This window comes from Chanos chanos, chromosome 7, assembly GCF_902362185.1.
Source record: "Chanos chanos chromosome 7, fChaCha1.1, whole genome shotgun sequence".
In the NCBI taxonomy this organism is placed as follows: Eukaryota; Metazoa; Chordata; class Actinopteri; order Gonorynchiformes; family Chanidae; genus Chanos; species Chanos chanos.
Window position 1 is genome coordinate 24861758 of NC_044501.1, and position 27713 is coordinate 24889470.

The following is a 27713-nucleotide window of genomic DNA, read 5'->3' on the forward strand; positions in this document are numbered from 1 at the left end:
GACTCCCTAATACAGTGCAGCAGGGTGTCAATTGCTGGTTGCAGGTATATTTCCACATGCAAGTTAGACATAAAATGTTAAAGTTGAGTAAAGATATTTTGCAACGGAACATGTGGCAAGAACATGTTCGTTAACAAAGCAAACCATTCATATGGTGAGTTCGTGTTGGTCAAATTTGAATAGTTTACGACAGTGCATGTTAATCACAACTGAAATAATTTTATCAATGTGGAAAGAAAACTAAGAATGAACATTTTACCTAAAATGACAGGTGATCTGTGCAAAATGTCAGACATTATCCATACACCACATTTTGAAATCCTGCGGTGAACAAACGTAGGTCTTCTCTGTTTTAGAGAACAGTATAGATGAAATAGGAACACATTTACGACCACAAAGAGACAAAAATCTTTATTTTATCAGGATACAGTAGAGGTTACAGAGACCTTGGAATAAAAAACACTTGAGAAATTGAGTTGAAGCTGATTTCTCTTGTACACAAAAATTCTATCCCTTACCATTGGACCTATTAATCTGATATAACAGTCAAATTCCCTTACCCACCCAAATTCCCATCCCACCCCAGCTGAAAAACCCACATTGACATGTTTATCATTTTAAACCAGTCCTCAATGCACAGTGAGTGCAAGTCAACGCCTGCACTTTACGTCTAGTCTATAATGTGCTGCACACAGCCAACTTGAGAAGCATTACAAAACTCATACCTGGGGCAGTTTGACAACAAAATCCTATTAGAGCCCATTTCTGCTCAATAAATTTCACGTCACATTAGACAGAGAATCCAATTCTGTAACAATAATAAAAAAAAAAGTTTCAAAAATGAACTGATAGGAAATTAAAATGGGATATCATTTATCATCAAATGAACCAAATATCTAGTAGAGTCATTACTAGAAAATCCATCTCACTTAATACTTCCATTACTACATCTACAAATAACTGCACTATCTTGCTAGGAGCCCTCTGGAGACCATGTTGAAATACTGACATTTGAAGACAGAGAAAATGTGCAGTGGAGAATTTAGATGCGTAAATGCTCTGTATGGGGAGAACTGTGTTACTATGATGTTTTTATGGCTTTATTCGTTTGTGTACGTTGCTAAAAAGACAAACTTTAGCACACTTTAGAGACCCACATCTCAAAATGAGAACATAATGACATGGAAAAATACATAGATTAATTGTGATGGCAGCTTGTAACCAGGACCCTCGGGAACCAGAGTAAGACATGCACCCACAGCCTCTCACACCTGCCTTCACCGTTCCCCTTTCCATTCTACCTCATGTGTATTCACACTCAACCTACTGTCTGTCTAGGATCCTTCAGTTTCAATATAGTAAACTTTGAAGAAAATCACAGGATGACTCCCTAATGGTGTCCAATTCTCTGAATTCTATTTGTTGTGCTAAAAAATGCTCAATTATTGGGTGTCAAACAAATTCAAATTGAGAGAAATCTGCCTTCCAGTTCCTTCAGAACCAGATCCTTAAGAAAACCCAAATTCCTTAACAACCACCAATCATATCACAAGTTTTCAATGCACTCAATCTCAACGTTTTTTTCAGAAGTGGCTGATGGTTTTTCTATGTTTGGGGTGCATATTCCAATGATTCTGTTTGAAGCAAAACTCCCTCAGAGCCAACAGAACAATAACATGTAAGCAATAAGAATGAGGAAGGATGGTTAGGGTTGACAGATGAGACAGAAGATTACACTAAGTAAAAACCTTACAAGCTCCCTGACGTGACCAGAGGGTATAGAGGAAGGGCACAGTCTTCACTGATCCAATAAAAAAAAAGAAAAAGAAAAAAGAAAAAAGAAAAGCTCGACAGAAATCCCTCCTGCACAGCTGGCCTCTTCCCCTCCAACCCTTCCAGTAAAGGTAGAACGTTTCAAAAATGTCAAAAATATTTACACAAATAAGATAGACCTCTAAATATGGAGGAAAAATAAAGTGTGCTTTATCACAATTTCAGGTTGAGCATTTTTGACTTAAATTACACAGTTAAAAATATTGCTGTTAAAAAGGAAGGGATGGAATACGTCAGAAACCTAAAGCCTGTTATGTCTAGTGTGTATAGGGTGGGTGTTTTCTAGGCTTTCATCATGCTTGTTTGTGTGTGTGTGTGTGTGTGTGTGTGTTCACTGAAAAGGGTGTTTTCACCCCTCACAACTTTAGGGGGTGCGTCAGAAGGACAGGTGGGAGGGGGGTCAGGACAAAGTCTAAAGGTTCAACACATAGGGCTGTAATCTGCCCATTCAGTCCTCTAGCACAATGGGTTCACTGGTGCTGGAAGGCAGCATGGGCACTGGCAGGGGCCTGGGGGGCAGAGGGAGTTTGATTCTGACGAGCAGATGGGGTTTCCTGGCCGCACGTCTCATCTCTGCCTGACTGAGATGTTTCCTTAGGGCCCTGAAAAGCAGACAGACAGATAGACACACACATAAACATCTCCAAAACAACTATTTCCAAACTACACATGCAACGTAATTATATCTCTTTCAGATTATTCAGCCCAGACAATACTGAGATTCTGTGCTAAGAAAAATGAAACAAGGTCATGCTTACACTGACAGATTCTTGTAAAAATGTTGAGTGGCATAACAGACCTGGTCTCTTTTGTGGCAACAAACACCACGGGATTGGGGGCATCTCCCTGGTTGACTTTCTGTCGTTTAATGACAGACTGTGAGGTTGTCCTCAGTCCTGGTGTGAACTGCCTCCCATTAGCAGGGAACGAGACACTGCTCACCTGCATAACAACAGACACAAATGTGCCATCACTCATACTTTTACTGCTACTCTTCATCTCTGTTCTTTTAATATACAAAATCAAACAGATGAAATACAATGTGAAATGATAAGTTAATATCATAAGTTAATAACAAATACACACAGAAGAACACATTTGTTTGGTGAGGCATGCCAAGCATTTTCTATTCTCTTACATTCACTCCACTCACAGTCTTCAGACTTACTACCTTCTCAGTTAACAAGCCACTGAATTTAAGACTGCTAAGAATTAAAATACATCCACTCTTTGCATCTTGCTGCAGATTTAACAACAGATTTAACAAAGGCCTGAGTCCTTACAAATGAAACAGAAATGAGAGCTAACTCCATGCTCAGGTCTGATGTAACAGGAATTCATAGGGTACAAGATTGGTTCAGGCATTTACCCTTGAGAGAAGACATATGTGACACACCATTCGGTGGCATAGAGATGTCAAACTGCACTCAGACACCAAATAACAGTATATACACAGTCTATGGTTCTGCATAGCTTCATTTCAAGTGCAATTTTGACTTGTAAGAAACTTGCTTACAATTTTTTGTCTTGAGATCATCTATTATATGAAAGCCCTGAAACAACCTGGAGACTTAAGAGAGGATATTTCATTGATAAAAACTGTTTATTTATAGGAAGAGACTCACACTGTCAAAGGGCCTCTTGCTGAGCAGACCGGAGACACTTCGGGGCTGGTTTCCCTGGTTACGGTTAATGGGGGTGGGGGCTCCTCTGGGAGCCTTGAGCTTAAGTGGTGCTTGGATAGCTGAACAGGAAAAGGACAGTTCACATAGGCCCTGTTTACACCTTGCATTAAGAACCGATTTTGGTCATCCGATCACAAGTGGACAGCTCAAAAGTACAGGTGTAAACGCATCCAATGTGCATTAAGGTCGCATCGAGATCTGATCACTCAGACCACATTCGGAGGTGGTCTGGACCGCATATGACCACATTTTTATAGCAGTGTAAACACGAATGCGAACTCGATCACATTGAACGACCGCCTACTCAAATGACGTCCTTTGCCTACGTGAAAGTACGAACTCATTCGCTTATGTACACATTTGCTCACCAATAGCGTCATATTAAAGTGCGACAACAGGCAACAACAACAACAGGCAAAATGGATATTGTTTTGATTTCTTTTTCTTTCAATTTCCGACAGACCAGGGACGGGAAGTGCACTGATGCCTTCCGCTGATTAAAAACAAAAACGTTTAACGTGAAAAAGCTTAACATGGCTTAATGTTCCAAAACTGCGATCAATGATCACCAACTTTCTCTAGGACATCTCTTGTCAGAAACTCCTCCTTGTCAAAAAAAACGAAATCCTAGAAGTCTGGTCATTATCTCACATTAAGCGTTTTCCTCTCCATTGTTGCCCATTATAAGGAAACAGCTTAACATGCCTTAATGTCCCAAAACAGCAATCAATGATCACCAAATTTGTCTGACATCTCACATGTCATAAGCACTATCTCCAATCAAAAAAGCGAAACTGAAATTCAATGAAAGGGGTAACGTGTTGGAAATGATTTACGTTTTTATTTGCATATTGAGCGGGGAAGTGAGATCTGATCTCAAGTGGTCAATCAAGACATGGATTCTAAAGCCAGGTGTAAACAGGGCCATACACATACATATTCATATACACACAGACACAGACACATACATATATATATATATACACACACATATATATATATATATATATATAATGTATATATATGTGTGTGTGTGTGTATATATTTATACATCTGGGAAGCCATGTTTGGGCATTAATATCTTGATAGGTATTGTTCCCAGCCTCTTCAAACTTTGTAGAATGGAAGACAAACATATTTTCTGTATGCCAAAACCATTAAAAGCCTGGACTCCATGCCATTTCATTGTTATAGGGCCCTAGATTTGGAAAAAAGTGCAAAATTTCTAAATGAGAGTGATACTGAAGGTACTACAAACCCACATTTTTGCACCAATATGATATCAATAATTATTTTTTTCTTAAAATACAATCTTTTATTAATTTTGTGCCAATATTTGAGGTCTCTACCACCAATGGACACAAAGATATTATGAATAAAACAAGGCTTGGTAGCATGTTTTGGTCATTTTCATAGGTATGTGGGGTAGCTAGTGGGAACATAAAAATGTACATGGAAATAGCTTGATGTATGGTTATTAAGGGTACAAAGTGCCAATGTTCTTCCATTTTTCCTTCATACAAAAATAGACAAAGATTTGAGAGATATTTTATCTACGGCAGAAAAACATCCATTTCAGGATTACATTTTTTTGCCCCTTTGAGTATCTCCATGAATACTGAATTCATGTGTCATAGAAACTGTAAAAAATAAAGGATAAACATGTTTTCAGTATGCTCACTGGGACAGAGGGCATTTGGGATGGGAATTATGCCCCCGGTAAGGTCCTGGATATTGAAAATAAGTGAAATATTTTCACTTAAAACCTCTGGTATAGTAAGTGGCATCCTAAATGGCCCTCTCACATGAAGATATTGCAGAGGCCCGTGATACCCCTTTTCCACTGCCAAAATACTGGTGCCGGTGCCGAAAAGCTGGCACCGGCACGGCACCACAGAATTGCTGGTCCTAAAAGTTGGAACCGCTGACGTCAGAGGCTATGCAAATAAAAACCAAGCGAGAACCAATCAGTTCAGCGTTTGACATGTTTGCTACGTGACGTTCTCTAGAGAGGCGGGAGTAACAAAAAAGTCTGACCAAGATAGTGATAGGCTAAAGGCTATATGTAGCATGAAAATATGCATACGATTAAAAGATGTATGGGCAATAATTTGTGTCTACACCAACACGGGCTGTTGTTTACATGTTACATGATCGTAGTCTGACCAAGAATGATAGAAAAAACACTCACTCTCTCGGCTCTGGCTAGTGCAAATAGACCACTGTAGACCATCATTTGAACACAAACTTTTGAGCTAGGTGACAAGCTTACTATTTTCATGAATTTCGCACCAGAGCGAAAAGTTTTTGGGCTGTGTGGAAGCCTAGCATAAAAGTAAAAAGCAAGCAGATGCGTTCTGTCTGACATTATTTTTTCCCCATGGAATTTACCCAGACTTTCGCTATGTAGCGTTCCCAAACCTGTGGAAATGCGGGCCGGTTCTCAAAAGGCACCACTGGCTCCGCACCAGCACCGTACTAGTGGAAAAGCGCTATGAGTACTTACTAGCCACCAGTCAGTGAATAATGGAACATAAAGGATGATTCTCATCACACTTAACTTCTAGTACATGATTTGCTACATCTGCGATGGACTGGCGACCTGTCCAGGGTGTTTCCCGCCTTTCACCCCATGAGCGCTGGGATAGACTCCTGCACCCCCCAAGACCCTAGTAAGAACAAGCAGCTTAGAAAATGAATGAATGAATTCTAGCATCTATCAAAGTTGATGCCTTTTTCTATAATGATGCCCTGACAGTAAAGAATATAGCTTGCATTAATGATTTATAGTAAAATGAGCCTACAGAAAACATGTATTTGTTTACTCAAATCAATACTTCAGAGGCTGGGACACACATAAGTAGACATGATAACAGAGGTCCCTCCTTCTTCATTATGGATGCTTTTTTCATAGAGGTAGAACAATGCCTTTAACTGTGTGTATTTATTAAGGGTGTAACGGTTCTGAAACCGAGACCAAAACCGCAATACAAACGTCCACCGTCTCATGTCGCAGTTCCGTAACCTCCGTCCCCTCCACTCCCCCAACCTGCTGCCAACCGCTATAGGTGCAGCCTGTTGAGCTCTCATTACGTTACTAATGTAACAAAACTCATTTTTCATTTCACAATTAACACTATAACACATGTAAATCATGAAATTATTATTCTATTCAAAGTTACGTCAAGTTGTATATTTTGTGTTAGGGGTATAACGGTCGACTGGACTCCTCATGGTAATGCACCGTCAAGATGGCTGCCGTTCTCTGAGCTCTATCTTAAATTGAACTTTTTTATTAATTTATTCACACTATTTTATGCAAGAACACTATAATTTTGAACGTGATGATCACCTACGATAGGGAGACTTTGATCATCAGATCTACAATCTACGCATTTTATAACCAAAAACTGTTCAACGGATTTCCACTTGTTTAGATTTAAATTGTTTAGCCTACCTGCTACACCTTGTAAACGGAGCCGGAGAAGGAAGCGAGGCAAAAGAGCTGGAGCACTGGTCAGGCAGAGACAACAGAAACAACGAGAAAACTGTCGCCCTCTTCGAAGTATCCTTCTAACCAATAATGTTCATCGTAATGAACATCATAATGTTAAGACTAATATGACTATGTATAAAGCTAGTAGTGACATTTTTCCCATTAGTGTATTTTCACGCCCACGTAGCTCATTTCGGTTTCGTGGCAATTTAGTTCCAATTCAACTGACTCCCTCCTCCGATATGATTACTGTAAGCCCGGTTATCAAGATCAGATCGCTTTCACCTAAGGTGTTGCTTGTTAGTGACCTGATCGGTGATCTTAGCCTTGACATGATGGGTTTGTGTGAAACTTGGTTAAAGCCAGAAGTTTTTCTCCCTTTAAATGAAGCTTCACCCCCTAACTATTCCTTTTCCTGTGCTGCTAGGGCAGCAAAGAAAGGTGGGGGTGTAGCTCTAATGTATAATACTAAATTTATGCCTAACACCCTTAGTTGACCTAATTTTGACTCCTTTGAGTTGCTCTCCGTGAAGCAATATGGTACTGCCTCATCTTTTCTCATATCAGTGCTCTATCGTCCCCCGGAGCCAATTTCTAGATGAGTTTTCTGAATTTATCTCTGTTATTCTTACTAGAGTGGATAAAATCCTGATCCTGGGGGACTTCAATATTCACATCAATAACAATTCTGATTCACTTAATAAAGCTTTTGCAGCTATCATAGACACATTTGGCTTTAACCAATATGTCCACGAACCAACTCATTTCAGTGGCAACGCTTTACATCTTATTCTAGCTCGTGGACTAGACATCTCTCATGTTGTCATCTCTCCTTACTCCGCTGCCCTCTCAGACCATTTTCTTATTACTTTCCAAGTAACTCTTCCGTTGACACCAGTTGTCTCTCCCGTGGTTCGTAGCTGCCGTCGCGTTAATGCTTCCACCACAGCTGCGCTTGCTGATCTGCTTCCTACTGCTCTAAACTCTTTCAATGATCAGCAAAGATCTTTGAACAACTTGACGGACAGCATAAATTCTACCCATCGTAATATACTAGATATGGTAGCATCATTAACTATAAAAAATAGACGTAAACACTTAACACCTTGGTTTAATGAAGAACCCCCGCGCGCTGAAGCAGTTGTGTAGGAAATTGGAACGAAACTGGCGGGCAATCAAACTAGAGGTCTTTCGCCTTGCTTGGCACGACAGCCTGATAGATTATAAACGCGCTCTCTACACAGCCAAATCCACGTATTACTCGAAAATAATTAATGTTAACAAAAATAACCCCAGGTTCCTTTTTGATACAATATCTAAACTTACCCAGAATCACTCCCCTAAATCTAGCCCTTTTACCGCAAACGATTTTGTTGAATTTTTCTCGCAAAAAATAGACTTAATTCGTCGTAATATTCAAATTAATTTATCAGATCAGACTGTCTGCACGCTCTCTATTACTGCGCCTAGGATTAGTCAGGGTGTGCACCCTTTAACTCAATTTAACCCTATCTCTCTAGACGCGCTGTCCAAATTGGTGCACACTGCTAAACCAGCTTCATGCCTCCTTGATCCCCTACCTGCTAAACTTTACACAGAGCTTTTCTCGGTTCTTGGCCCAACAATCTTAAACACTCTAAATATGTCACTTAAATCTGGTATTGTACCCTCCTCTTTTAAAACAGCCGTGATAAAGCCTTTACTTAAAAAACCAAACCTTGACCCTGAAGCCTTAAATAATTATAGGCTGATCTCTAAACTCTCTCAATACCTTTAAAACAAAACTAAAGACTTATCTATTTTCTCGAACTTATGCATGATATAATTTTGATCTGACTTTGTTATAGACATGTAAAGCTCTTTGAGACTATAAATAGTGATATTGGGCTCTAAATAAATATTATTATTATTACACATATTTGGTAGAGGATGTTTGGTTCGTTGTGCATTGTGATCTGGGCCAATCTAGCCTAGCTATAACCACTTATGCTACGTGCATAATTTTTTTATGCTCTGATGGTCAGTCGACCAAAACATCAGCGAATAAAGTGATACTTGACAAGATACAGTGTGCTCTCTCTTCTAAATTTCTGTATGCGGAACTAAAAACTCAATTTCCTCTCCAATTACATAATGGAGCCGTCACTTAGCAGCTGCACTGGGACATATTCAATGACGCAGCCTCGTCAATATGGCGTTCATAAAGCCAGAGCTTCAGGACCTTTTCGTATCCTTAAGGTCCTCTGTTTGGGAACATTTCGGTTTTCCAGTGAACTACAGTAGCAATGGGCAAAGACAAGTGGATAAGACGAAGGCAGCGTGCCGGCATTGTTAAACTGAAATTGGGTATGTTGCTGGCAGTGCATCAGACATGATCTCATTTGAGAAAGCATCATCCAAATGTGAATATTACCAGGAAAAAACAGAGTGGAGAGCAAACTGGAAATTATGGCCAGCTTGCCATTGTTTACAAATTTGAGCAAGTTTACAAGTAAATTCATGTTAAATGAGAGGAAATTTCATGTTTTGCATATCTTTTTTCACTGTACCGAAACATGACTTTGGCTATGACTTTATCTACGAAGGGAACGTGGAAGGACTTCGGCACTTTGTACACTAAATGACCATACATTAAGTTATTTCCACATACATTTTTCATGTTCCTACTAGCTACCCCACATACCATTTTGGTCCTATGAAAATGACCAAAATATGCTACCACACCATGTTTCATTCTTAATAACTTCATGACCATTGGTGGTAGAGACCTCAAATACTGGCACATAATTAATAAATGATTGCATTTGAAGAAGAAATAATGATTGATATCATATGAGTGCAAAAAATGGGTTTATAATACCCTAAATATCACTCTCGTTTCAGGAATTTTGCACTTTTTTTTCCAAATCTAGGGCCTTATAGAAAATCAATAGGAATACCCTACAAACTTTGAATGGTTCAGTCATACTGAGAACATGTTTCCTTCCTACAAAGTTTGGTGAGGCTAAGAATACTTTTCCAGATATTAATGCCCAAATATGGCTTCCCAGATAAGGCGTTTTTGTAAGCGTAAAAATTAAAAAAAATCAAGGGCCAAAAAAAAAAATAAATAAAATTGGAATTGAGCAAAAATATTTTACAAACCTTAGTTTTGGGGCCCAAACATTATACAGACAAACTCTGAACAAAGTCTGAGATGGTGCTACAACCACTTTCCTGTGGTTCTTACCCAGTTCTTTCACTATGGTCACGAGGGAAGGTCGGGCCACTGAGCGGTTCTTCACAGGGTTTTTCGATGCCTTTGGGAGGCGGATCATACCTAACCAACAGACAGAAGTGTTAAATGATCCACTGCACATCTCATACGTCATGCATATGACAGGTCATGCATATGACTCAGTATTACAGCAGTAAGTACGAGTATATGGTCACACAGGCAGGTTTTGTATGTCAAAGTGTGCATGGCTGAGATGGAACAGGAGTGTCTGATCCCTGCCCTCCAACACTCACACTCGGCCTTGACAGCGTTGGCATTGATGGAGGCATACGGCCGGCGGGCAGCTCGCCGAGACTGTAGGATGTCCTGACACACACGGCGGGCGATCCGCGTCAGCTTGGTGGTCTGCAGGATGAACGTCTGTCGATTCTTGGCCAAGAGTTTGGCCCGGCCTGCATTGCTGGTGAACGGAGACATACCTTGCACCTCCTGTCGTGTCATGTGACTACGTGGGGCAGCATCCTGCAAATCCAGCAAGAGGCACACAGTCACCATTGCATGAAAACTCAGCAGTGAGTTTGTGAAGAGGGAAAAAAGGCCAAAAAGCCTCATCACTCAAAAAATAGCTAATCGGTTTATAAATGCTTTTCAAGATGGCCACCCAGTTATGTAGTATCAGAGGGGTTTAGAGCTGGAAACCGAAGCTCAGTTCCAAATTAGAACCGAATCCTAAATGCCAAGTACTGGGTACACATAAAAAAATTGAATTTCAGTTCTGCTGATCGGTTCCTAAACACAATAACCCTTTGCTATTGCAACAAAGGCTACATATCTGCAAGGACGCACGTAGCTATCTGCCAGGACCTGTCTATGCTATTATGTCACACATCAATGCAACAGCGTGTCCAGTTGTTTAGATACGAGGTAGCATCCATGGCTAACATCACAACAGTGTGAAAGATGCGACGCTGTCAATGGTCAAAGACAACGACGAGGCAAAGTGCAATGCATGTGGGAAGCTAATTAGCTGCAAGTCAGGTTGCACAACAAGAGTTTTTTTACATTTGCTTGTTTTGAAGGTTAAAATTACTTCTAGACGAGATGTTTATTTGTCCTATATTTTACTAGTCAAGGACATCACACAGTATCCTTACTATCAACAAATAAAGATGCATGTGTTTGTCACCAGAAAATAGTCTCTCAAACAATTAGGAGTTTAATTAACTGCTCTAGATTGATCTTTATTTATTATTTAATTTTTTTAATGCACATGTCTGTGGATAATACGGTTTTATTGTATGTATTTAGTAAATACTACTAAATAGTAAATACTATTTACTTTGTGAATGTTCAGTTAACACTTAAAAGAAGATATTTTTGTTACCTAAACATTCGACACACACCCCCCCCCCCTCCCCCCCCCATTTGGAATCGAAACGGGGAAGTAATAAAAACCGGAAGTGATTAAATTCAAATGATACCCAACCCTAGAGAGGATTATGGCTGCAACCAAGCCCCCCTTTCTTTCATTTTATTTATATTTTAACAAACATTAACCAAGCCACTGATGTATCCCATAGCTTTCGACTGGATGAATGCTTAACAGAAATGTTACAACATTTCAGTATGTACAGTGTGTGCCAGTAAGCTGATGCTCAACAGGGGGCTGCAGTAACTTACTGAGCCAACTCTTGCAGCACCCTCTAGCTGTGTGGGGGTTTTGAGTCCACCATATTTCTTCCAGTAAATCCAGCAAGAGGCACACAGTCGACACTGCATGTTGGGAGGGCCCCATGCGTACCACTGTGATGACTGTGCAGCTAATGAGGCAAGAGGACAACATCATAAAGCAGGAAAAACACCATATTTTTGTCCACTGTTGACTTTAAACACAAGCTGCTGGCTACTTAGTCATGTAGAACCTTGCTACAAATCAACCACATTCTGAAGGTCAGATTTACTTTCAGTTTACCTTGTTTCTTACATAAACATGTAGATGCAAAGGGAATGGACAGAATAATTCTGGTTCAGCAAATCACTCTTAGTGTTAACTTTTGTATGCTACTTTGTTGCCTAGTGTTTGTTTGTATCGTCTGCTTTGTTTTGATGATCTGTGTGTGTTAGCATGTTACAGACTCCTCAGTCATATGGGTAAGGGTTACTGTAGTGTTTAGGCTGATTTATACTTCTGCGTAGGCTCTACGTGGAGCCTACGCGAGTGGCCTACACCGTTGTGAGCATTTATACTTCTGCGTTGGTGTGTCTGCGTCGCGCCGGTGGGATTTCTATACCACTGTGTTGATTTCCTCGTGCATTACAAACGATGGAGTAATGTTAAATAAAAAGGAATTTAGTCCTCGCACAGCAATATCTGTAAAACAAGTTTTGTGTTTAAAAAAAGGACTAGTTTCTAAATTTTGGGGGACAAACAACGGAGCTCTCAAAATAGTGAGCGTTCAGTTCGCCATTTTGCTGAAAATTTTCAATAGTGACTGACACTGAGTGGATCATGTTGGAACTAATAAATGCTGAACGAGTTACTTTTACTGAAATTACTGCAACACAGAAAAGAGAGAAGACATTGGAGGAGATGGTGTGTACGACCACTGAACCGATTGAGCAGAAGGAGGGTGATCCTACCAAGCGTACCAATCACAGTTGTTGTAGTCTGCTTTTACATTTCTAGGGAAGTGCGCATCAGGCTACGACGTAGGCTACGCAGAGCCTACGCCGTACCTACGCCGTTGATTCAGCGCAGAAGTATAAATTGGGCTTTAGGTTTAAGGGTAAGTGTTAGGGTGAAGGTTAGTGTTAGTGCGAGGATTAAGGGTAAGTGTAGGGATTGGTGTTAGGCTTAATGGTAAGTGTTAGTGTTAGGTTTAATGGGAGGGTGAAGTGACTGGGAGGTCAGATGTACATTGCATTTGTCCCATATATAAATTATTAAATTATATATAAAACTGCTAATTTACACAACACATTATAAATAATCAAAACTGAAAGTACATTATTGCAAAAGCCAGTGGTATTAAGTAGAGCCCGACCGATATAGGTTTTTTTCAGACCGATACCGAATTCGACATTTGATGATTTAAAAATGCGATAATGACATTCTTTTTTTTTTCAGAAACACATAACAAACAAAGATTTTCCCTAACATTTGTTATGTTTAGTTAGCCTATTTAAGAGTCCTCACCAAGATAACATGACATAATGCAGTTTAAAAATAAACTTGTTTTATTGTCATAAATAGTACTTCAAACAAAAGTACAACAAAATATATTAAAGTTTTGATAAACAATGCAGTAAATTGATACAGTGAGCTAGAGCAAATGCAGCTGTTGAATGCATCTAACGCTACGTGACTGCAGTCATGTCATAATGAGGACTTGCGACTTTGGGATTTCAAACTACTTGTGGCTACCACGCCATGTTATATGCTTGTTCAGCTCACATTTATTTACGTGTCCCATCTGGTTTAATAATTTCCAATGTACTGACTGTAACTAGACATTGCTTCATTTAGGCAGAATAAGTTAAAGACTACAGTTTAATCGCTCATTAACGTTAGCCGTCTTCCAATGATAAACCTGACATTAGCTAGCTTTGTTGGTAATCTAATTTAGCAATGGACAGCATTATAAGATGCTGTAAGCGATGTTGCCAGAGAATTTTTAGTAGTGACGAGGGAGAAATAACAGGAACATCGTTTACATGCTAGAACTGCCACACTGTTTCATAAATAAACCTAAAATCAAATTTGTCAGCAGCATAGTCTATACCACTTAACTACCGTAAAGTTAAACGTAATTTTGATGTTTGGCTGACTGTACTGGCTTTCACGTTACTGCAGCAAAACCAGGCATGGCTGACATGACTGTCATAACATGGCTGAAGGATCCATCTTCCGTCTCTTTTTCAATTGTCATTCATCGGCCATTATAAACACTGATACCGATTTATCCGCAATTAGCTCATATCGGCCGAGAATATCAGCAAGCCAATTTATCAGTCGGGCTCTAGTAGTCGGAGGTCCAAAGTGCAGCTTTCTCAGAAACTACAGATAAATTGCTGACTGTTACAATTAACTTGAATGTATGATACTGTGACCATTATCTTTCCTTTTCTTTGTTAGTTCATACTTTCTTGTAAGAAATTGTGTTTATTCATGTTGATTTTTCTTTCCTGTTTTGATAATAATCTATCTCTTGACACAGTCCTGGGCAGAGAGACAGGGAGAGTCGGACAAAAAACACCCCGGTTTCCACTCACTGTGGCAGCTTTCACAGCTCAGGCCCTTCTGAAAGCCTGCGGCTCCATTCATGCCAGGTTTACTACCAGGGGTCATAATCTGGTTGGGATTAGGTTTAGTACTGAAAAGGGCAAATGAAAAAACAAATGTCACTTTACAGCATCCTCAAATAAGAATCTATCTGATCCATGCTGTTCTGTGTATTATGCACAGAGACACAGATAACAGAAAACCACCTGAAGAGCATTTACTAGAGCAATGTTCTCTTTGGTAGTGTTCTTTTTCATAAACCGCAATTGCAGCTACTGAGTTGTGATGCTAAACAGAAAACACCTAAAGAATACTAAATAATGTTATTGAAAATGAGTAAGGTTGTCCTGTATGTAAATCCCTGTAGGGTCAGAGTGCCTTTTAGGTGTAATGTCAAAGCATACTCACTAGGTGGGGATGTAGACCTGTTTCAGTTTGCTGTCTGCTTCAGCTGCCTTCAGTCGTTTCTAAAACACACAAGTGTCAATCATCCTCTCATTAAAACAGTGATACTGTGTACCCTGTGTAATTGAAGCAACACACTGTAAAAAACAAATGAGAAGAAAGATGAGGGTACATCTCCTCTTTCTACTGAAACCAGGCCTGAACAGAACCATACCTGCTGGATATAGCGATCTGTGGTCTTCCACATGTAGTAAAACTGGACCACACTAGCCAGAGATTTCCATGGAAGCTGATGAGAAAGACAAAGCAATGAAAATTGCTGATTGTTGTAATATCCTGTACAACTACTCTTCATCCCCTCAGCCCATCCTCTCTGTACCGAGACCCAAACTGGGTCGTCCCTGTTCTCTCTGTACCGTGACCCAAACTGGGTCATCCCTGTTCTCTGTAACTCAGATTCTGACCCACGTTCAGACTACGACAAAGCACAAAGCCCTTTTAAAAAAGAATACCATCTGAAATTACATTAATATAATTTCATTCATCGACTGTACAGTTCTGTTATACAGGAATAATTCTGTTATATCTCTCCATTCTCTATTCCCCTGTAGTTAAAAAATGTATTACTTTCTAGCTGCCTACAGCTGCCTTTTAGTACGTCATTCAATTTTACATTACAATATTCTCTCATTAAGTGTCACTGGGTAGACTTGAAGGGCCAAATAAAATGGATTTTTACTATTACTTTTGTTGTAGGACAGGTAAGCTATAGGCTTAACTGTCTAGGCAACTGTCATGCACAGTTAAAACAAACAAACACAAAAATCACACTGTATAAATAAAGCGTGAGATCTGTTAAGCACAGCTGCAGCTGACAGAGATTTTCTGACAACCCATATACACAAAAACAGCAACTTAGCATGAGTCCAGTGACCATCAGACTAAGCAGACCCCTCAGTGGACTCACAAAGTCTTGGCGGATGTCGTTGAAGTCTTTGCCATATTTCTCCAGAGCCTCTTCAAACAGCATGGCCTCAGAAGCACTCCACTCCTCCATCTCATCACGGCAGAGCACTGGTCCGCCCTGGGGCACCAGCGTCGACATGGCCCGCGCCAAGTCATACCCGTTCTTTTGCAACGTGTCCATGGCATGGAACTGCCAACACAATGCAAGTTCACACTTACATCTGTAGTCACTACACTTTGGCACATGCACTTACTACATGTCCACATTCCCACTGCTCTACAGACACTGTGTGTGTGAGGTTATGATCTACCCTGTGACTCTATGGTGAAAGGTTCTCTTTGACAGACAAGTAAGTTATATGGATCATTTCACGTCTCACCAGTGTGATGTCTCTGGAGGCGGCAGCTGCGCTCATGTGGAGGCTGGGCTGGCGGATGGAGCTGCTGCAGTCTAGAGCACGGGCAAATGTCCCCACCGCCCTATGGCACACCACCAGCCAATCAGCAATCACATATCAATGACTGCATATTACAACAGTGACACTGTGACAAACATATGTGGATTTGTACTCACAATAAACTGTGCATTTGTACACGTTTATACAAATGAATAAAACAAAAAATATTTGATCCAAAAGAAGTTTTTGTTTTTGAAAAAGAAGTTTTTAAAAATGTAATAATTTTGACCAGTTGGATGATCCAGGATGAGATTAATAATACGATAGGACATATGAAAAATATATCAATGGGACGCGACCACACATGCCATGTTAAACTCTATTCACTACATATTTACGACAAAATATGGTGTCAGTGTAGTTACAGACACTTCCATAATCCATGCCAAAGTGCACAGTGCCCACTCAGGTGGGTCTAAAACATATTAAGATGATTTACGGTGTTTCCTTTATTTTGGAATGATCTGCTCACCCTGGTACATGTTCAGAAATGTACCAGCACTGATGGGTGAGTAGGCTTTGGCCCTGTGGGGTCATGTCTGTATGAACCATCGTCTCCAAGGCAACACATTACTCACCGTGCCACGACTAGGAACTGGTCTATCTGATGGTCTTTAAGCTGGTTGTCAGGGTCCCAGACTTTGGTCTCCAGCTTTTCCTGCACACGATTGTCTGGCTCTCCTGGTAAAACAAGAATAGCCTATAAAAGAGAGCTGTTCCCATAATATTAATTACCTGCCTAGATATGGGATTAGTTTTTAAAAACCATCAAAAACCCAATTAAACCTAGGGCTGAAAATTAGAGCGATGTAGCAGGCTTTCCCTGTACCCTCCTTACTCACCTTCGGCCAGTTTGTCAGGAATCTCGGCCTGGTACTTTGAGCCCACTCTGATCTCGCCCTGATCGGCCAGCAGGGTCTTCTGCACAGGGTCAAACACCAAGGAGTAGAAGAAACAGTCCTGGAAAACACACAGACACAAGGCATTTCCACTACAACACATCCCACACAGCTAAGTTATTCGGCTGCTTTTCACACTGAATTGCTGTTGTTCTTGTCTTTACACATGGTTCTCCACATGCTGTCAAACATGCTGTTCCTTTTCCTCCAATTATTAGACACCCTAAAAACATAATTTATGATCAGAGTGCAGCTAATAGAGAACTTTTCAACTCAGGTTTCAGTCACATTTATAAGTGGTAGAAAGCTAGTGAACCATAAGGTATCTGAGTGAGAACAATCAATTGTTTAAATATTGAAAATAACTGGATGTGTAATGTAGGCCATGTGTCTTGCCACTCTGCATGCTGCAGGTTAGTTTTGTCATAATGATGCACTAGGTTGGGGGAGGGGGGTGTTAAAAAGGAGAGACCTGCAAAGAGCCATTCTAGCACAGTAGTGAATTTATAGCTGCTTAGAATTTACACAAGTAACACTAACAATTAAATGAAATGAAAAAGTTGAATGTGAGTAAGAACTGCCTGTAGTGCAGGCAGGGTGAACAAAGCCATAGTCACTGTGTATACGTTTGCAGTCAGACAGGGCTAACAGTGAGTGGGGTATACCTCTCTCTCCAGGTAGCTGGCCAACACGTCAGTCTCATTCAGGAGGGTAACGTTACATTTCCCCCTACAAACAGAACAAAGCACAAAAGCCACTAAGCTAACACCAGAGTTTAACAAACCATCAGATGAGCAAGAGAGTACAGCATTTGATTCATTCATCCCTGACTCTGCCTCCACAGAGGCAGTCTAAGTTAATATATATGTGGACAATGTGTAAAATATATACGTTTCTTCATTTGCTAAAACTATAAGATGTCTGGCTTGTCACAGTTACATCCATAGGAAAAAACAAGGTACTTAAATAAGGCCCGAACAGCAACTTTGTCCTTTTTTCCTGCGGTGATGAGATGATGTACACACGAGAGAGTTACCTTATGTGTGTAGCGGGTAAAGATTCAAACTGTCTGGAGAGGAACAGTTCTCTGTGCTTGAGCTGGTGTTTCTGCTGTTCTGTCATTGTAGGCTGTTTCGACTCCTCTTCAAAGTCTCCTGCAAACACACATGCAGCACATTTTTCAAATAGGGCCGGTTAACTTCAGCGACATTTCTGTTACCAAAAAAATTCTATCAGGTTCCAAAACAGAAAAAGCTTAACTGTTTGTGAATAATGAAACAGCACAGGCTAAAGGCCAATGCATCTCTGTGTGTTTTGTGAAAAGTAAGGCCCAACTTTTCCCCAAGCACTCACAAACAAAAATGCCATGAGAAGCATGTACATATATTTGGCTGAACATTTTAAATTAAGTGATAGATGTATAACTTCATAGTCCACAGTGTTTTGCAGAGAGAACCTGAATGGCTGGCTGGACTATCAATATCTGAATGGACTCCGCCCCTGCATGCATTCGCAGGAAACCCTGTCAGAGCAGGAATGGGACATCAGGCCACACCCCTTTCTGTTAACTCCTCCTGCTACCCCTTGGTCCGCCCCCTCCTCCTCTTGGCCAGTGAGTCCCTGCCTGCTTTACTGGGAAACCCTGTGCACCAACCTTGAGACACCCATCCCCCACTGCATAACACACCACCACAGACACACATTAAAAAAAGGCGATCTCACACACACGCGCGCGTGCAAGACACATGCTCAGAATGACTCTACAATGTGCACACACACTTTCCTGTTTTACAACGGCAGACGCAGGTCTGCACTACTTCCTTCCAGGAAGGGTCCTCTGTGTGCAGCATCAGCTCTAAGTTCAGGTTTGAGGTGGATTAACTCAGAGTGGCCAAAATCCAATATGGACAATAGAGGAGATGGTGGAGATAGTGGGAGAGAAAACCAGGTCTTTCATAAAAGGACACTGTAAGAGCAGTGGTTTGGACTGGAGTGGGCCAGGCAGGAAAGCTATCAGGTACAGTGTGCCTAGATATGGCAGAAACGTAGCAGCTGCAGACTTTACCATAATACTGGGGACTTGGACAGCCTTATGTATGGCTGACAAGCTGAAGCAGACTTATCATCCACAGGGGACAGTGCTACCCGCGGACACACAGAGCTGACCTGACCCTGCATATATGTAAATCAGTACCCATCAGATCAACAACGACATCAGTCACATCCCACTACTTCTGCTGCACAGAACAGCATACACATACAATCTAAACAATGTTCTCAGCTAATACTCACCTAATGACTGGTACAAACACAGATGTACACTGAACGATGAACCAGGTACTGCCTAAAGCATTTTAGCTGCAAGGGTGCTATTCAAGCTGCTCTGTCTGCAGATACCTGACAGCAGGAGAGGTCAGAGTTTTAACAGTGTAACTGTGTTTGGACTGGGAACAATGGCCCAGTTCTCAGGGAATCGCAGAACAGATGGGAAATCTAATCAAATTTATACCACATATCGACAACAACAACCTGAAGAGATTTGTCAGTTATTTCAAAAAATAACACTTCATTATTAATGAATTGCATCATTGTGGGCAGCCGTGGTCTAGAGGTTAGAGAACCGGGCTCATGCCCGATTCCCAGGACCAACAACCATGGCTGTGTGCCCTTGGGCAAGGCACTTAACCCCAATGCCCCCCGGGCGCAAGAAATGCTGCCCACTGCCCCTGCGTCTGGTGTGCGTGTGTTCAACTCTGATGTGTTGGTTAAATGCAGAGGACAAATTCACTGCTCACAGTGTGTGTGCAATCACAGGGATTTACATTTACATCTGTCGAAACCATATAAAACATAGACCAGCCTGCCACAGGCAGCCCAGCTCAGAGAACAAGACCATATTTCAGACAGATATTTCTCAAAGCAAAGTAATCTGTAAACTTTGTTGGGCAATTGTCAGCGCTTCTGGTGGTAATACGACAAATCTATTCAACCATCTGAAGGAATCTAAAGGAACATGCGAAGAGTGTTTCACTCAGGTCGGTACAACCCCACTCATCTGTATCTCACGAGGCCCCGAAACATAAACAGTTATCATTGACCAACGCATTAGAGCAATCGAAAAAATACGATAAAAGCAGCAAATGATGGAAAGAGGTAACTGAGGTGGTCACATTCTATCTATCCAGGGATATGGTGCTGTTCAAAACTGTGGACAACGTTGGATTTAAGCCAGTGATGCACACTTTAGACGCGCGGTATGGTCTGCCAAGTAGCAAATATTTTTCTAATACCACCATTCCCAATATGTATAGTGAATGCCGACAGAGGAGTGCTGCACAAACAAAACATGCCAATTCAGATCGTGGATCGTGATTGTGCGCTACAGAGATTGTGACATGATTTTTTGGGAAGACTGCCCACTCCTACTCCCAGTCTAAGCTTTTCTAAATTTCTGTTGTCGATTTTGGCTAGAAAACCACAGAATACATGGAGTATCGTGAGAGACAGGGACCAGTCTTTCTGAGTTGTGATGTAAACAGATGAAGAAGGGGATACAGTGTGTGGGGAACACTCAGGGGTCAAGGGGAGTAAGAGGAGAGGGAGGAAAGTACTCACTGGCATTACTGTCTGCTAGTGTGTTCAGGCTGGCCGAGATATCTCTCCTCCTGAACAGACACACCACCTTTGCCTCCACATTGCCATTGGCTGTCTGTAAGAAACACAGGAGAAAAAAGTCAGCGATAAAGTGCCTCCAAGTCTTGCAGTCAGTCACATACAGCCTCCTGAGATGTGTCCATGAATCCAGGATCCATCATTATTGTATACCTCTCAAGTGGAGACAGTGAATGGACATAACTGAACTTAGGACTTACATACAATGTGTAAAGATCACTAGCACACGTGGGTACCACTGAGTTACATTCACGCCATTCCACATCGGTAAAAGCAGAGTTAGGACTTTTAATTATTTCCTTATGACTATACCACTTACTTTCACTCAAGTATACTGGTAAAGACATTCAAGAGATTCTGCAGCACAGTAACATTTCACTGCAGTTTTTGCATTGCAATTATTTTTCATTTTGTTGCTGCTTGGCTGCTGGTCTTCTTATCTCACTCTAACCAGTAAAGGACTTACACCACAGAGAAAAGGCTACTGTGTGGTTAATCGTGTAGAACATAACATACGGGACAAATCTTTACTGAAGCAACAGGACTGTTTACCTCTGTTACAGTCTGTAAAATATGCACCAGAAAAAGGATGAATTCTCTCCATAGAGAAGTGAACAGACTGAGTGTGTGTTACATAGAGGAATGAACAAGCTGTGTGCATGTTACATAGAGGAATGAACAAGCTGTGTGTATGTTACATAGAGGAGTGAACCTGCTGTTTGTATGTTACATAGATGAGTGAACACACTGTTTCTATGTTACATAGAGCAGTGAACAGAATGTGTGAGTGTTACAAAGAGCAGCAGATATGTTGTGAGTATCTCTACATATCTATATGGAGTAGAGAACAGACTGTGTGTACATCTACACAGAGTAGAGAACAGATTGTGTGTACATCTGCATAGAATAGAGAACGGACTGTTTGTACGTCTGCATAGAGTAGAAAACAGACTGTGTGTATGCTACATAGAGTAGAGAACAAACTGTGTGCATGTCTACATTAGGGCTGTGTATTGGCAAGAATCTGGTGATACAATAGGTATCATGACACAGGGGTTGCAATTCAATATATTGCGATACTGTAAGCAAGGCAATATATTGTGATTCTTTAAAATCTAATTTTAGGAAAACTATCAAGGTATAAAGAACACACCATCATATGCACAAAATCTGAATAAAACACTGGGATCTGCATTTGCATTTATCATAGTCCCTGTAACATCCAACATCATAGCACTACATTTTGTGCAATCTGAGCTAAGGAATGAACATTTGCCTATAATCAGTAAAAAATAAAATAAAAGTGTTCCGAGTATTTGATTTTGACATGGCACATTTTGCAAAGGGCATGGCTCTTGTCAATCTCCTTAGTGCCTTCTTTACTGTGGAAGCCAAAATGAGCCCACACTTCAGCTCTGTATGCCGCGGGAGCTGGTCTAACTCTTTTGTATTCAGCCACCGGTGGTAACATTACTAGTCACTAGGGGTGGGTGATGTCTACCGAACTGGCATATGACATTGTCTACAGTGAAACATCGCGATGGACGAGGACATGGGGTGGCGCAAACCAGATAATTTAAAAATAGTTTTTGTGTTTGCGGCTAAATTAAAACATGCTTTCACGAGGCAGTAAATAGTGCGATTAAATAAGCTGTTTTTCCTTTAGTAAATCAGGTGCAATGATCTATTACAGTAAACCCATCCTTCACATTGCACTCTCTGGCAGTACATATCATCTCTGTTGGGCAGAAACCTTGTATCTCCATATTTTGTTATTTTTATTTATTTATCTATTTTTCATAAATCAGTGCTATTGGTCCACTTTACGTCTGTCTGTGGGTTTTACAAATATTTAAACAATGAAAAGTATTAAAAAGAGGCCTGAGACATCACATGCGAGAGCAGCAAACCACAGAAGGTTGGACTGCAGTTTATAGTATAGCAGTTGCCTAGTCAGCCAATACTGTATTCAATAGCCTGTTCATAGCACTTCATCTTATATAATAATAGATTCTGGTAAAATGTACTAAACGACAGGAAAAATTGAGCACACACATAGCTACAATAACCTGTAAGTTGATGATAATGCAATGCCATGCACTTACTGCCTCAGATGCGGCTGTTCTAATCAATGATGGACAACATTTGTTAGTCAATGAATAATCATATTATGACACATGCAAATAATAAATATATTTTTTTATGTTATAGCAGAGACACTGGAATTATAGTGTGTGTGTGGCAGGGTGCGCCCCATTGTCGGTGTGGAGGGGGGTCACGATGCTGGGCTAAACATCGCGATGACCGTCAGCAATTGGCGATGGCATTGTCTATCAGCCCAACCCAACTAGTCACCTAGGTTTGCTAATGCTAACGTTAGCAGTGTGCCCTTACACTACTTCCTGTCTCAGTGTATGTTGTTACGTTAGAGTGGAAGAGTCAAACGGCTGAAGACAGATTACAACACTGCTATCTAGTGGTCGGGGGTTTAAACACAACAAAAAATGAACCTCTGCCACAAATCTTTGCATGTAAGCCATTAATTAAAAATCGATACAGAGCATTTGAGAATTGATACACTATCACAAAACAAAACATAATCAAGTGTATCGATATTTTCTTACACTCTTAGTCTACATGGAGAAGTGAACAGACTGTGTGTATGTCTACCTGGTTTAATGGAATGGAAGAACCAACAGGAACACTAAGCTGATACAAACACAGCCTTTCTTCCTCATGCAAGCTGACCAATATATGAAGTCTGTGATGATGTTTTCTGGTGCTATCCTCTCATTTGCTTTGAAACATAAGTCTGTGAAATGATTGGACGATTCACGGCCTACTGCTGCAAAATGACTGGATGCTTCATGGCCTACTGCAGGACATGAGACTGGAGTTATAACTTCAGTCATTATTTATGAATTGTTCTTTAACGCAGCAGTTTATCGACTAACATGTACATGTAATTTTATCCTCATCCCTCACTCCATTAATTCACCAGTGGGCAGCTCCCATGAACCATGGGTTTGACTGTTACATAAATGAGCTTAATCCTTGCACTGGGAAACAAGGCTGAGTCGTACAGAGTATTACATAATTGAATCTTATCCTCAGCCACAGCACACACACACACACTGGTGAAACAGGGCCCTACATCCACCCAGTCGCTCAAGCATCACAGCCCCATCAGCAAAATGGTTCAGACAAAAATGCTCCATTCAAGAGCCACCACAGGGCCCTACACAGTGAGGAAAAAGTCCCATTTACATGACTAGAACTATTCATGTAACCATGTCAGGCTGTTTTCAGTGAAGAACAAAAGTCTCAGGATTGTTTAGCTACATATTTTACTGAACTGATAAAATCCAAAAGAAAAACATGCAAAAATCAATGAATGACCGTGTTTCCTGGTAGATTTAAGAACTGGACTGAAGACAGAAAGAACACAGCTGGAAAATAATTATTTCTTACTGTTTTTATAACCGACAGTGTTCTATGCTCACGTGAATTTTCAATGAAATTTACATAAAACAAGTAGCTGAAAATATTTTTATTAAACCAACCTTGTTAAGCTCCTCTATGCGGCGGATCAGGTAGGGGTTACTGGAGGAGTTCTCAAAGTACACATAGTCTGCAGAGAGAGGCGAAAATTAGTCAGGTAGGGAGACATGTTCTGCATATGCAGTTTATCACAGAATAACTTAAGATTACAAAAAACTCCTCTGTTTTACAAATCCTGCAAAGTAACCTGTACACAGCATTCCTGGCAGAGTTAAATGAATAATCTACCATTGGCCATATCTGTTCTCACTCCGAATGAAGCCAGCAAAGTCTAAGCAGTATTTAAAACTTGTCCTTTCACATGTTTCCATTCATAGGGGCAAGCCAAGCTTACAGCATACAGGTACATATGTGGTCACCCAAAAACTTGGCCATTTTGATGTCTTTTCACAGAACACCTGACAGCTTTTGAACTAAAATCTGTACTGAATTCACTATTTACACTTATACATTAACAAAAATCATGTACGCAAACATGTAAACTGACACAAACAGTCAAGCAAAGTCCACAGCCAAGTTCTAATCTCTCATGTCTGAACTCTGCAGTGCTGGACAGTTTTAATATGTGATTGTCAATCCCCTCTCCCCAACACTTCCAGCAAAAAAAAAAAAAAAAAAGAAAGAGAAAAACCAAAAAAAAAAAAGAAAAAAAAAAAAAAAGAAAGAATCAGTCACACTTTGAACATGTACATTAATGCTTATGCTAGAAACACTACATCCTAACTGTTTTTGTTAATGTCAGTACAAACACTACAAAGAGGTCACGGAGAAATGGACAAATGGCTTGTGTGATCTGTTCATTTGGGCTTTTATAATTCTTATTAGCCTATTATTTGAACATGCAACACTAGGAGTGTATTGTACTCGGTGAGTTTAGCACTAAGCCTCTATTTTCCACTACAGATCTGAACCCTTTTGGACGACCAGTTGAGAACAATTCTGTCGGCACCTAACACAAATGGAGTGCTTGACCAAAGTGATGTAAGAATAGAGAACATGATTTTGCCTGGTGCAAGGGAACTTAGGATCAATGTAAAGGGTTTATGAGGCAAGCAAGATAGTTAGCAGTAGAGTGCTGAAGTCAATGGACTGGGGCCCGGCCCAGAGGCCCCATAAGCAGTGCCCTTCTGCAAGCACAGTTGCAAGAACAAGACTATGGAGAGGGGAGTGGGATTCAGAGGGTATACCGGTACTTGTTGTGAGGAGAAAAAAAATAGCAGCAATTCCATGCATTCAGCTTATACAAACATTACAAGATTAGACAGAATCCTACGTAATTATATGGCATTTGAAAATGTTTCTGTAATAAAAAAAAAAATTCACGACTTTGAAGACTTAGACAATTAGTTACATTCCACCAGAAGAAGGCGGTCTTATTGTTTCAGCTTCCAGAAACGGCCAGAAGTACACTTGCGGTGAAATATTCGGTAGTGATCACGTATCGTTATCTAAAATTGGCAGTTATTCAGACATGATTGCCACGACAGTAACAATAAACAGGGATGTCAGCATACATAGGTGCACGAACTTAACAGCCACAGCCACTTATTTATAGTCGTACGTTTCTTCACGGTTAGAATTTCTATTATGGTGTTTACACATTGTCCGTTTTAGCAACCTGGTTACATTTCAAAACATTATGTCTTAGCTACTTTCTTCTTTACAGTACAAGAATTTACAAAACCTCGCCACTACGTCCTTACCAACTAACAGCAACGCTACCATGCCATACCGACACAACATGCAAGAAAAGAAGGAATGGTAAATTTTCTTTACCTAGTGGAGTTAAATCATTGGGATAATTTAGCTGAGTATTTCTACCCTTTAGGTATAGTTGTTAGTGCTCAGGTCACAACTGCGTTCGTTCTCTATGTCAAACCTATTGATTATTCGTCCATCACAACTGTTGTACAATTGCTATTCTCATAATGCGAGTTATTTCATATCTCCCAGCGGCACATAGCTAAACTAACTAAATTAAACGATTCCTTAAATAAGTCGCCAGGTAACCGCCATTTGACTTCCAGATGACAGCCTGTCATTTACCAGCATACAATACCGCAAATGACTTCGCTGCTTTAGTTAACTTATCTCTGCTATGCACATGCCTATTGGAATCGCTATGTTTGCATAACAAGCTATTCTGTTATAGCAAGAGAAGAAACTGACTTAACGTACCACTTGTTTTAGTTGCTGTGCAACTTGCAAGAGTGTGCGGCCAACTCTGGCTGGTTAGTTTGTTAACCAACCAACAGTTACTTCTCGTAGTTAGTTAGCTTGCTATCAGTGCTATCTAGCATAAATTACTGCCTGGGTTAGCTCTCTGTAGCGACAGCCCTGAAAACAAAAGAGCTGTCAAGTTTCTTTCCTAGCCAAGCTAATCTGATTCTACGACGACAAAACAATTGTGCAAAACATAACCACTGGCTGTCTGCCAAACTTTTCAGAATTTAGGATTAGTCAGCTTTTGTTAACTTGCAATGCCAAAGGCACAATGCCGCCTCCTGTAACTAACTACTCTAAGATTAGGTTATCAAGCTAACTAGTTAGCTAACCCCAGCTTGTTAGCATTAGCAAGCGGGAAGCCGGCCAATAAACTAATCTAGGTTAGTGATCATTACCCTAGTTAATTTACATACTCTAAACTAGTAGATATATGGGGTAACGTGACTTGAGCTGAGATAAACTAAATTGAGTTTGGTCAACGCATGCTGGCGTAACCAATTCTGGCTAACCTCTCTTTGCCTAACGCTAGCTCGGTTACCACATTGGATAGCTAAGCTAACCGCTAGGTTAGGTAGCTTAGCACTAGCTTTCCTACCAGTTTAAACCAAGCTAAACCGACTAACAATCAAGCTCTGCGATTAAATAGCTGAGTACTTACCTCCAACTCGATACATGTTGGCCGCCATTCTCTCGTTCCCCTAATCAGATAGTATCTAATTCCAGGAATTTCCCTCGGCTTGACAAAAATGTGAACCTTTGGCTATTTTTTTCCTGCATGTACTGGCGTCTTCGCCGTCGCTAAACAAAGCCGGGACCCGGCACAGAAGCCAAGCCGTGGCGGGTAAAAGTTGAAAGTTTCCGTTACAACCTTTATTGGTTGGTTAAAATGCGTCTGTTTTCAGTATAATAAAAACTCCCCCGAATCGCTCTATCACTCACGCCTCCAGATTTTCAGACATGCACAAACAGCCCGTGATAGTCAGCCTATCTCTCACACTCCACTCTTCCTCCCA

General features: G+C 40.6%; 1 protein-coding gene across 2 annotated transcripts; it reads right to left on the bottom strand.

Annotated features, from left to right (window-relative positions):
• Positions 1-441: 441 nt before the first annotated feature.
• Positions 442-27713, bottom strand: mta2 (metastasis associated 1 family, member 2). Of its 2 annotated transcripts, XM_030780093.1 has the most exons (19): positions 27359-27713; positions 24477-24544; positions 20857-20950; positions 18278-18395; positions 17907-17970; positions 17185-17302; positions 16921-17023; positions 16265-16364; positions 15886-16074; positions 15133-15207; positions 14922-14980; positions 14504-14604; positions 11912-12051; positions 10525-10753; positions 10244-10333; positions 3455-3577; positions 2998-3007; positions 2633-2767; positions 442-2435 (listed from the first exon to the last, which is right to left on the bottom strand). In XM_030780093.1, the coding sequence occupies exons 1-19, from the start codon at positions 27384-27386 to the stop codon at positions 2282-2284; spliced, it is 1998 nt and encodes a 665-aa protein (XP_030635953.1). In that variant the 5' UTR covers positions 27387-27713; the 3' UTR covers positions 442-2281. The 2 variants fall into 2 exon arrangements, with proteins under 2 accessions (XP_030635953.1, XP_030635952.1); XM_030780092.1 differs by lacking the exon at positions 2998-3007 and having other exon boundaries at positions 2633-2775; positions 3459-3577.

Excerpts from the sequence above, each read along its gene's own strand:
- mta2 (XM_030780093.1), bottom strand. The coding sequence starts at position 27,386 with ATGGCGGCCAACATGTATCGAGTTGGAG. Across the intron at positions 24,545-27,358 it reads CAACATGTATCGAGTTGGAG|ACTATGTGTACTTTGAGAAC; the intron begins GTAAGTACTCAG and ends CTCTCTCTGCAG. Across the intron at positions 14,605-14,921 it reads CAGGTCTACATCCCCACCTA|TACTAAACCTAATCCCAACC; the intron begins GTGAGTATGCTT and ends TGCCCTTTTCAG.